The sequence below is a fragment of the Daucus carota genome, chromosome 3 (assembly GCF_001625215.2).
Source record: "Daucus carota subsp. sativus chromosome 3, DH1 v3.0, whole genome shotgun sequence".
Classification (NCBI taxonomy): Eukaryota; Viridiplantae; Streptophyta; class Magnoliopsida; order Apiales; family Apiaceae; genus Daucus; species Daucus carota.
In genome coordinates, this window is record NC_030383.2 from 39,951,023 (window position 1) to 39,963,628 (window position 12,606).

General features: G+C 36.3%; 1 protein-coding gene across 2 annotated transcripts; it reads left to right on the plus strand.

Moving 5' to 3' along the window:
* Window positions 1-418: 418 nt before the first annotated feature.
* LOC108214763 (uncharacterized) lies at window positions 419-10,632 on the plus strand. Of its 2 annotated transcripts, XM_017386939.2 has the most exons (18): window positions 419-959; window positions 1,498-1,556; window positions 1,646-1,777; window positions 2,282-2,422; window positions 3,264-3,320; window positions 4,662-4,756; window positions 5,025-5,157; window positions 5,249-5,410; window positions 6,304-6,494; window positions 6,616-6,682; window positions 7,030-7,163; window positions 7,394-7,460; window positions 8,314-8,376; window positions 8,480-8,721; window positions 8,792-8,921; window positions 9,064-9,156; window positions 9,464-9,667; window positions 10,083-10,632. In XM_017386939.2, exons 1-18 carry the CDS (start codon window positions 620-622, stop codon window positions 10,365-10,367), a joined length of 2,595 nt encoding a protein of 864 aa, XP_017242428.1. In that variant the 5' UTR covers window positions 419-619; the 3' UTR covers window positions 10,368-10,632. The 2 variants fall into 2 exon arrangements, with proteins under 2 accessions (XP_017242428.1, XP_017242429.1); XM_017386940.2 differs by lacking the exon at window positions 9,464-9,667 and having other exon boundaries at window positions 468-959; window positions 10,083-10,607.
* The last annotated feature ends 1,974 nt before the right edge of the window (window positions 10,633-12,606 follow it).

Here is a 12,606-nt window from a genome sequence, read left to right on the forward strand (position 1 = left end):
AAAAATCGAAACGTAATAATTTAGTTCGATTTATAATATAAATTTGGTCAAAAAATTATAAGATTTTGCTGCGCAAATAAATGATATTTTTGTGAAAATATGAAAATTATTCTTCCCCCTACACGTAAACATGTAAACAGTATTGCTGATTTTTTTTTATTTGATATTTTGACTTCTGACACACATTTTTCCGTGGATTAAAATTATTATTTTTGATTAAAATTTTTTTAATGGATATTTTAATTATATAATTTTATTATAATTTTTCTTTAAAACTAATACTTTTAATTTTCCGGTCAAAGTTTAAAATCAAAGCTATCTGATGGAGAAAAAAAGCAGTACTTCCTGATTTACTTGCAGTTAGCGAGGAAAAGCAAGAAGAAACAAGTGCTTGTCGATGCCGATAATTGAATCCCAGCCATAGAAACACAAACTCATAGAGAACGTGAACCACAGTCCTCCATCTTGTACAGCCACATACTTGTACAACTTAATACTACTCCTATAGTACATGATTGCATCATAATAATATAAAAATATATGTATAGAGTTAGTTAGCAGAATCTTCTAGACTCCCTCTGCTCTCTATCCAAATTAGTGGATCCACAAATCACAGACGATGTACTCATGTGAAGCTCACAATATGCTGGGCTACAAAACGTGTCTAATCCTTCGCAAAACCCCAATCGCCACTTTCAATCACTCCGCGCGCAACTCCTTCAAGTTCCGCTGCTTACTAGACCAACTCGTTCCCAAATTCGCCGTGTTGTCGTCTCTGAGCTCCGTTTTCACCTCCGGAAATGTCATCGCGCTCGCCGCCACCGCGGGTTCCGGCTCCGTTCACGGCGCTGTCACGGTGGCGATTACGGACGTGGCGGTCACGGCTGTTGCGATTGCCTCCGGGGCTTGTTTGTCGACTAAGATTGACTTTCTTTGGCCTAAAGTTGAGGAACAACCTGGTCAGCTTCACGCTCGCTCACTCATTTCCTTTCTGATAACAGTTTTTACTCGTGCTTTGTGATTCTGTACTAGATAACTTGGATGTCAAGGAAACCGAAATTCGATAAAATTTCTGAATTTTGAATTTAGGGATTAATGACATTATAAGTAATTAATCGTGTAATTAGTACGTCTATTGATACTGCTTGTTATATCAAAGTATCCAACTATAACATCCTGGAGGTAATTTGTATAAAAATAAATTTAGATTACAGTATAATTCCCTAGACAATATTTGGCTTGCTTGTCGTCGCTTGTGGTTTTTATTTCAAACTCAGGCTCCTTCACATAAATCTCGTGCGTCAGTTTTATTGTTTTCCGGAATATGTTTACATCGACTTGTCTCCTGCCTGTGTTTGTTTAGTGTTACTAACTAATAAAGCAATCCTGTTAGTTGCAGTTAATCATGAATTGATTAGTCATATAATCAAAGGAAGCACGATCTTATTGGACTTTAATGTTTTTGTTTTAAGTGATTTTGGTTGGTGAATGCTCCAGGTTCCTTGATACTGGATGGGGTTGATGTTACGGAATATCCTATATTCAGTGACTCAAAGGTGTGTATATGTATGTATGAGATTTCTGCTAATTATTGACTTATATGCATATTCAATACGATTTAAAAATTTTAAATGTTTCGAGCCAGGTCCAAAAAGCAATTGCTTTTGCAAGGAAAGCTCATCAAGGTCAGTTTAGGAAGACAGGAGATCCTTATCTCACACACTGTATTCATACAGCAAAAATTCTGGCTGTGTTGGTTCCCTCAACTGGAAAAAGGGTAACAAATGTTCCTATTGTCATGTTATCTTGCATCTTTGTGCTGCTAATCTAATAATTGTTGATATGTTAACATATTTCTTTTCGGCCTTCTATGCTTTCTGTCGGGCAATACTTGCTATGTCCCCATTGTGCAGTTGAAGTACTAACTGCAGATGTTATGGCATGCTACTAATTACTATTGTGTTCTTTTTAATGTGTTCATCATAAATCTCAACTGGTTCTGTTTGCAAGACTTCCTTTACTGCTCACTTTCCTGGTATTGGTTGTAAAACTGAGAAGACCCCTTTCCATAAAGATTAAAGACATATTAACTGAATCATTTGTTGTGGGAGTTTATTTTGTGATAAGTTTAAATGGTTATTTAACCATTGTTTATTGATGTCACCACCACGTATATGGATTTTGAACTCAACAGCTAACCTTCATTTGATTCTGATACAGCTGCAGTGTGAATGAAAAGGCCCAAGAATCCTAACCTCTTAATTCGTTTTTGTTACTACAGGCTGTGGATACAGTTATTGCTGGTATTCTTCACGATGTGGTAGATGATACCTGCGAATCATTGGACAGCATAGTGAAGGAGTTTGACGAAGATATAGCAAAATTAGTAGCTGGTGTTTCCAAGTTGAGTTATATTAATCAGGTACTTGAAAGGAATCAAACAATTTAAAACTTATAGGAGCTGATAGCTGAGTATTGTAGGATTAGGATATAACTGAAGTGGTCTACTGTGTCCGGCTCCAGTATAAATTTATTTCATGTAAGCTAGTAGTGCCTATCTTAATATCTCTTGTCTTAATTTTTCTAATACTTCCGATATACACTTCGTGCGGATCAAGTTAGATTTAAACCTAGCCTAACATCAAAATCTGAAGTTAACACAAAAGAAATTAATTTATTCAATTTTTTTTTTTTGACGATTTACTCAATTTGATAATATAACAAGTACAGGTGTACAACTATATGAAATTCATATGTACAGTAATATAATTTATGAAGCTGCACAAAGAATTCAATATATTACAATAGAAACTAGAGAAAATCTGTTCAGTAGGAAGCATAAGTGAATCATTTTACTTTATTTATATTTTTGAGTTCTCTTCTTTTGAGAAACAGAAATTCTCCAGTCAAACTGTAAATGAACTTAAAGTAGAGAAGATGATTGTATAACTAATTTGGGTTTTAAACATTGGTGTAGAAGTAGAGAATAAGGGCACAGTCGACTTGGGATATTTTGAATAGGAGATGTTACTGTTTCTGATAATTTGCTTTCTCGAAATGTACATTAGAAAAATTCAAGTTTGATGGAGAATACATGTATAAGATGATACATAGATAATTCTGGATGTGAAAATTTGCTTGTAGTTCTTATATATACAGGTTTGTTTAATCAAAGGGAATTGGTATTATGTACTCTACCCCTACCTTTTCTTTTCTTTTTTGCACATTTCGTTCTGGATCAACTTAATTTATTTTATTTGCAGTTACTGCGGAGACACAGAAGAGTAAATGTGAATCAGGAAGCCCTTCGCCCTGAAGAGGTTGGTAGAATACTTGATTGCCTGCTATACGTGGCATTTGTATGTTTGACATAAATGAGTTGATTGTCAGATGTGTCTGACCCTAAGTTTTTTGGGCTTCTGATGATTGACATTAGGATTATGTAATGCGCCATTTTAATACATAAAAGTATTGCAATATAATGCTTATGCTACCTTAATGCATTTTATCACTTCTTATCTCTACATATGATACTTATTTAATATATCTCCATATTATATTACTATATATCTGTAGTTGAATGTTCTAAATATGTATTCTATCATAAATTTTTTGCTTAATGACCACTACTCATGATATTGCAACCATAGCGGGAACCTAAAACTATCTTATATTTCAATGACAAACTATTCACCTTTAATGATCAATTGAGTTGGTAATCCACCTTCTGTTAATTGGGCTGTTGTAGCCACTTTATTTTTCTTTTTTTTTTTGTCAGGCTGTTGTAGTCACTTTAAAAGTACTCGTGATATAAAAATAAGAAACCTGAGTAGCTTATTAGCGAGATATAGATTAAAATTCTACTTTACTTTAAAGAGGTGGTAAATTTAACAGCTGATTGGGAAGCATGATAATTGACAACCACATGCTTAACTGCTATTGGCACGAGTCGGCCAATAATAGAAATATACTAAGCTACTATCCGACTCATTTCTCGTGTGGATTATCTCAACTGCATGTCAATTGGCAAACAGAGACATGCTAAAGTCGCAGCCAATGTGTATGGGCGAAGATTTGAATTTTAAAATTCCATATGTATGAGATGGCTTAGTTCTTTAGACACAATAGATCCAATGATATTCTAATCTTAATAAAGTACCACCAATAAGGCTTCTGATATAACCACGACTATGCTTGTTATCTTTTGGAATTACAGTTAACTAACCCTTCCAGTTCAACTTCGCTTGTGAACTGTGATGCATCAAGCATTTAAATCAACTAATCAGACTTTGTGTCCGCTTATCTCCTCTATTACATGGTTCGATTGTTTGTAAGAGTTGGTATCGTAATATTAATGTTTCTGATGGGTCAATGGCTGAAAGAACCTTCAGAACTCTTGTAGTAGGTTTACTATTTCCAGTTCCCGCTTTCTTGAAACTTATGATGGTATGTTTTGTTTATAATTGTAACTTGTAAGTTTGTCAGTGTAAATTGGGGTAAAATCTGCCATGGTGGACTTGAAGTATTGTTTTTGGCTAATAACAAAGGTGATTGAAATGCATGCTGAGATTTTCTTGTGCAACATATATGTATGAGCATGTAACTACCCTTTGATAATAAGCTTCATTATGATTCATTCCTTCTGCTTTCTTCATAACTAGGCCAACAATTTACGAGTTATGCTACTTGGCATGGTTGATGATCCGCGCGTCGTACTCATCAAGCTAGCGGATCGTCTCCATAACATGAGAACCATGTATGGTCTTACATCTGAGTCCCTGAAACATTCCTTTTGATTTGTATGAGAATCATAAAAATTCATTTGCTTTTTAATGACTTCCTTCCTCCCAAAATTTAATACTTCATCCCAAGCTCTTCCCTGTGCAGCTGCACAGGTAATAGTTTGTGGCATCTTTCATATATTAAGCCCGCTTCCCAGGATTAATAATACTATCATATATTTTGGACTTCCGTTCATGCTGTTTTAAATTTTCAATCAGAACTGAAGCCTTTTTCTCTTGCAGTTATGCTCTGCCTTCAGCAAAGGCTCAAGCGGTTGCTCAGGAGACATTAGTTATTTGGTGCTCACTTGCTTCCCGATTAGGTCTTTGGGCTCTAAAGGCTGAACTGGAAGATTTATGCTTTGCTGTACTTCAGGTTGGCTCCTGTGCCATAGCTTTTTCTCATCATTAGATTATTTGAAAGTAATGATGTGGGGTTGAAGACACAGTGATATTGCTCCGTGCAGCCTGAAGTGTTTCGTCAAATGCGAGCCAACCTAGCCTCCATGTGGAGCTGCAGTAAAAGAGAAGGTAAATTGAGAAGATTAGCTGCAAAATCAAACGCGAGAAACTCAATCTTGGAACCTGAGGAATCTTTGCCAAGCAGTGATGATGATATTACTATGAAAGTAAGAAGGATATTGGTGGATTTTGTAGGCTGTTGATAAATGTGAATCCTAATTAACAACTGTCACTCAATTTTAACCAGATCAGCACCCGTTAATTTTCTGTTGGACTCATCAGTGGTTAACTTAATACTATCTCTCTACCATCTGTTCTGTTATCTACATAATTTGGCATTTACGACAATTCCTCAGCTGTAGCATTCAGACCAAATATTCTGCTGAAATGTGTTTTCAATGACTACTAAAGTTTAAATTCTCTGGGATTCGTATGTCATCCCATGTTTTCAATGTGGATGCAAGTGAAAGCTTGTGGGGACTCAGGGTTGTGGCTTTTGTACATTCTTCTCTCTGACAAATTTAAAGCTTCTATATAATTGACTCAAATAATTTTGTAATGATTTTTGTCCACGTGATTTGGAAATGTTTCATACATAGCAATGCAGAATTCTTATCGATCCGATTCAAGATCATTGAGAGATAATTCATTCCTAGAATTTACAGGCGAATGCAAATTCTTAGTCATCTCCTTATCATGCATTTGTTTTTGGCCATTGTGAATTTGGGGGGGGGGGGGGGGGGGGGTGGGCGGATTTTCAAAGTTTGGCACAATCTCTCCCACGTGAATTGTGTTACATATGTGGAAGAAACATACTATATGAAGTTTCTTGCTGTGTGTTATGTGCTTAAGAATGACTTCAATTTATTTTCGAGATGTTTGAGTCCGTAGCAATTTAAAAATATCCTCCTACACTTGATTTTTTTTGGGAGTATCATATTCAGTGGATCACTGGATATATACATATATATATATATATATATATATATATATATATATTTATATATATTGCGGTATGATTAATTATGAAGGGCATGAAAATTATTACTCTGTTGTACAGGATCTTCTGCAGGCTGTACTGCCATTCGATCTCATGCTAGATCGGGGAAAGCGTATTAAGTTTTCCAATGCTTTTGGGACATCTTCAGAGACTCAGACAAAACCAAAGGTTGTGAGGGATGCCGGAATCGCTTTATCATCTATGGTACTTTGTGAGGAAGCACTGGAGCGCGAGCTATTTATATCTACTTCGTAAGTCCATTTGTAAAAATGATCTTACTAATATTAGATTACTTGGCAAGAATTTTTAATCACTCGTGATGCTGTTAGTATGTATGTGTACCTTGATTTATTATCTGTTCAAGACTTGCAGTTATGTTCCTGGAATGGAGGTAACTTTATCCAGTCGCCTAAAGAGCTTATACAGCATCTATAGCAAGGTAAGCCTGGTGCTTGTGTGCCTTTGCTCCATCAATTTCGTGCTAAAGGATGAAGTGATACAATGTAAAATATAAAAAATTTGTTCAAGTTCAAGCATCTTAATAAAAGTTTTTCTCGATCGGTCAGTGACATACTTGTAAGGAACTTGCTGCACCTTATGATTTTGCTTTACGCTACTATCTTCCCTAATTTTTTATGCTATGAGGTTGCATGTGATCAGCTATTCTCCACTGTTGAATGTGTCATGATCTGAGGAAATTGTAGTCCATTTGCCAAAGAAACGTTAAAATAAAATCATGATAGTTGTTTGTTTTATACTTTATCATTGTATCTTGACTTGCTGCAGATGCAACGAAAAGATGTTGGTATTCAGGAGATATATGATGCCCGTGCACTGAGGGTAATTGTTGGGGATAACAATGGGACTTTACATGGACAGGCAGTACAAGGTTGTTACAATCTTCTCAACATTGTGCACAGGTGAATGAGCGAAATGCATGATCTGTTTGTGTATCATAAATATGATTCTATTTCGTTAAAATCAAAGGAACAGGAAGGACTATAGATATTGCATCCCTGTGAACAAGATAAAGACGAAACTTCTGGCTGTTGTCAGATCCACAAAAGGGGATCCATTATAATCTGTACCACCAACTACACATATGTTCCTTTAGTTACTGCTAGTCATAAAAATGCTTTCTGTCTTGCAGGCTCTGGATCCCAATCAATGGTGAACTTGATGACTATATTGTCAACCCAAAGCCAAGTGGCTACCAGGTCAGAAATCCCTTCAATTTATCTCTTTGTCGCAGTACTAAGAGGACTGAACCCATGAGAAAAAGTACAGATGGAGTTCTGTTACTGGTTGAACTATATATAGTTTTGACTTGTTACATTGTATTCCATTTGTAAAATTATATATATAAATGAAGTAGAAAAACTAAACATCATTTAAGAAGGCATAATAAACATGAAAATTTGAACATAACACTGTATATTTGTTTGTTAAATTCCCTAAATTTGAAAGAGTAAACTTGGTGAGAAATATATCTGGTAATACTATTAAATGTTATATATATTTTAAATATTTTTTGTAGTTCTAAAGTATAAAATCCTAAACCCTTTAATAAAAAAGGTGGTGAATTTATAAACTACAAGGGTGTAACCCAAATAAGGTATTATGACTAACCATTGCAAAGGCATTTCAAATGTTTGTAAAGTGTTATAAATAATACTATTTTGTTTGATTGGGATGGGTTCCAAGCTTTTTGAAGACCTACCTATGTAAGATTCTAAGGTTTCTATCCTTTCATAGACTAGTAAATATTTGCCGAGTTATAGCTTGTCAGACAGCACTGAGAAACACTGGAGGATAAGTACTTAGCTATATTATGCGTAGTCAAGACTCAAGAGTCTTTTTTGCTGCCCCATACCTCACTATATATCTGGACTTTATTTTCCTAATCCCGTTCTCATGACTTTCTTAGTTTAGTATAGATTTGCCTAAGCTTGACAGACAGTATTGAAAATCACTGGATGATAAGGAATTAGCTATAGTATGCATAGTCATGAGTCTTTTCTGCTGTCCCTTACCTCACTTAACATCTGGACTTTATTTTCCTAATCTCAGTCTCTGCACACTGCAGTTCAAGGCCCAGATAGCTCACCCTTGGAAGTTCAGATAAGAACTCAGGTACTACACGTGGTAGAAGTTTACTAGTCAAATTGTGTACACTTAAATGTACTTTCGATACAGGCTTATAAATATTTAATACTGATTTGGCACATCTCTTTAGAGGATGCATGAATATGCTGAACATGGAGTTGCTGCGCACTGGCTTTACAAAGAAGCAGGGAGTGCATTGCCCTTGAAGAGCGATATAATTGATTCTGGAATGGTGTCACCATATTCCTCAAATGAGATGGAAGATCAGAACTCTGTTGAAGGGGTTAGCCCTCATAAGTATGGTTTTCTCAAACCTGGGCATCCAGTTCTTAGAGTTGAAGGGAGTAACTTGCTTGCTGCAGTTATTGTCAGGTACTCATCATTTGAATTGTGACCCACAACAATACCTCTAGAAACTTGTTCATGGGACTTTCCTTTGCAGAGTAGATCAGGGTGGCAAAGAATTGCTTGTTGCTGTAAGTTTTGCACTAGCAGCTTCCGAAGCAGTGGCTGACAGAAGATCATCTTACCAACTAAAAAGATGGGAGGCTTATGCGATGCTACACAAAAAGGTTGAGTTTACTCATTTATTTCATGGAAACTTTTTCATTTGCACATGCATAAAGTCATGTTCAGTAAAATTATGTCCACGACTGAGACTGAATTTTGCTGAAATTGTTTCTCCATTGTAAATTTTATTTGCAAAATTTTTAGGTATCTGATGAGTGGTGGTGTGAACCTGGACATGGGGATTGGTGTACTTGCTTAGAAAAGTATACACTTTGCCGGGATGGTATATACCACAAGGTGCGTTTGGCATTTTTTTTTGTTTGTTTGCTTAATTTATAATTGAACATACTGTTTGTCAGATTATAATGGTATGCTAGCAATTTCCTGTATTTTTTTTAACTTATAACCTCAAAAGACAGATAGACAATTACAAAATTATCTTACATGAATAGACGGGTGTCTTTTAAGTCAAGAACTATATTTAAAGCTTTTGCTAGCTTCCTGAACCCTGCAGTGTCATATTCTTTTAACTTATTCAAGTGAGTATCAGTTTATCACAGCAAAAAAAAAAAAAGATTGTTGACACATGCGCATTAATTTTCAGCAAGACCAATTTGAACGCCACCTACCAACTTTTATACAAGTGATAGATTTGACAGAAGAAGAGGAAACTAGATACTGGGATGTTGTTGCCGCTGTTTTTGAGGGTAAACAGGTTGAATCTGTTGTATCCAACTCTAGCTGCTACAGTAATCCAGGCTCAGGTCCAATTAATACAGATTCCATGGACTGTGGAATTAATAACAAGGTTGGTATTGGGTGACATTTAAAGTACTCATGTTTCAGGTACTTGTGGTAGAAAATTATGCTCTTCAGGATTTCAAATCATGCATCTGAGGTTTCTTGTACACTAGGTGCCCAATGATCCTACAAGTTATATATATATAGACACACACACACACACACAATATATATTGACATCTGTACATTACATTGTTCATTGCCCCCTGCTTTTCTTGTATGCATAAACTAATATTCTTATCATTAAGTCGCACACATGAAAAAAAAAAATAACTTACAAGAACCTTGCAGCAAATATACAAATTGTTTCCTCTGTATAAAAGAAACAAAATTTGAGAAGAAGCCTTGGCGGTGATTATTATGTAGAATATGGTTGTAGTTTACAGTGTTTTCTGTACTTAAATAACTTGTAAATTTTACAGGTCCATCTACTCAGGACAATGTTACAGTGGGAAGAGCAGTTGTGTTCTGAAGCTGGTTTCCAACAATCAAATAAATATGTAAAGATGGCAAACTCTGTCTCTAACGGAGAAGTGGTGGTTGTATGCTGGCCCAATGGTGATATAATGAGGTTGAGAACTGGGAGCACTGCTGCGGATGCTGCTAGAAGAGCAGGCATTGATGGAAAGCTGGTGGCTGTAAACGGCCATCCTGTATTGCCAAATACACAGCTCAAAGATGGTGATGTTATTGAGCTTAGAAAGTAGACTGCTGCTTGTATAGTTGGTACACACTTGAAAGTAGGTTTTCTACTTCATCAATCACTCAAAATTAGGTAGACAAATGTAGATTCAAGCATGTTAGATGTATAGGTAGAAAATAGAAGCATCAGAAGTAAAAAAATATGTGATGGTGCTCCTAAATTCAAAGCACATGGCTCCTGTCTCCTGATTAGACCCTCACGAGGGCTGAACATTGGTTAATGATCATGTATAGTTTTCAATTTAGATTATAAATGGCTTTGTTTAATTATCTCTACATAGAGAAAGTTTGGTACATGTGTTCAGGCTATGTTCTTGCAACAATAGTTTGTTTCCTAGATATTTGATTTAGTTCAGGAGGATCAGTTTTGCTGTTACACATCTTTCTTAGTTATTGTTGAAGCAGCACCGACTAGGACTTGCTGACTACAACTCTACAAGTGACGACCACAACTCTATTATAAGCGACGGCCAGTGTGGATGGGGGAGAAGTGGGTGTAATGGATTTTCGTTCCTATTCGTTTGACCCTTCATATGCTCCTTTGCTGTATGATTTCAATGTGGGTCATACAGATGCTATTTAAGTTGGTCGTAGATTGTTCAATGGCCGCTTCTAGAGCTGTAATTCGAGTTGGGCGGTTCGCGAGCTCACCCGGCTCGAACTCGTTTAACTAGGCTCGACTCTAAACGAGCCGAGCTCGAGCAAAGGCTCCGGCTCGTTTAATTAAACGAGCCGGCTCGACTCGACTCGTGAAATTAAACAAGCCGAGTTCGGGTAGAAATTTATCCTCGATTAAGTGTAAAATTAAACGAGCCGCTCGCTAAAGCCGGCTCGTTTAGCTAAATGAGCCGGCTCGACTCGACTCGTGAAATTAAACGAGTCGAGTTCGGGCAAGGATTTAGGCTCGATTAGTTAAACGAGCCGGCTCGGCTCGGCTCGATTAACTTTAGCTCGAACTATGCTCGGCTCGAAACTCGGCTCGCTCGGCCCGAATTACACCCCTAGCCGCTTCATTTTCCCTTAGACCGGGTCGGCCGACCATTAAGAAATGGCTTCCGGAACCCCCATTTCAGAAGGTATTGGTAATAATTATTTAGTACAAGATTGTTTAAAAATGAGTAAAATGTAAAACCTGTACATGTAGTTTGCACAAAGTTTAAATGTGTACCCCCATTTTACAGGCACACACCCGCCTTCATTACACACATGAGTGCTACACGAGTGCTTTGATTACAACTTTAAGAACTTGATGAGAGCTTGATTACCGGCTCTATGTAACCATGTCTTGGGTGTTAACAGATTTTGTTGATCATCTTCTATTCTTGCCTAAGGAATCTCCTGATTACAGTAGTGAGTTTATCACTCAAAACCCTGACGCTTTCTTCCTTCCTTTTATCTTTATAGATAATCGATGTCCATGTTTGTGTTGATAATCTGTATGAGCTTATATGTTTGAATGTTGTCAATTTGGTATATGTTTTGCTATGTTAAAATGATTTTTTTTTACCTAAATCTTGTTGACCAGTGGTCCGAAGGCCAGGATGTGTAGATGTTTTGATTTATTCAGGGTTGTGTTTTTTACATGCAAGTTTAGTCCATTTCTTGATCATGTAGGGACCCTTGAAAAATTTACCATTAAGTGTATATTTGGAGGTCACTTTGAACCAAACCGTAAGAACTATGTAGAAGGCCATGTAAGATATGTTGACTACTGTGATGTGGATCAGATTAGCCTAATAGAGATTTTGAGCATGTTCAAAGAATGTGGTGAATTTATTGAAAATGTTGAATTGTTTTACAAGCTTCCATCCTCTAATATGGAAGAAGCCTTATTTTCCATGGCTTGGGATGCAGATGTTATGAATATATGTAACTATTTAGACTCATGTACGGTAATGTATGTGTACTGTTTGAACAACCAAAGGAGTCAAGAAGCTCAGAATTATGTTCCTGCAGAATGGTTGGACTTTGATTTCTTAGGTGACCATCAACTTGCAAAGCATGATAAAGAAGAAACAGAGCAAATGTTAAAGTTAGAAGGCATTCTTATGGACTTTAGTGATCCACATGATGAGATTCTGGATAATGTAATTGAAGTAGATAATGATAAACAAGGTGATGATAATGTATCTTTTCATGATGATAGCTCCAATGTTGATAGCACTGATGAAGATGTAAGAGTTGTTAAGAAAGTTAGAGCAAAGTTGAAGAAAATTGATGATCCTGATCAAACCAAACCAGTTG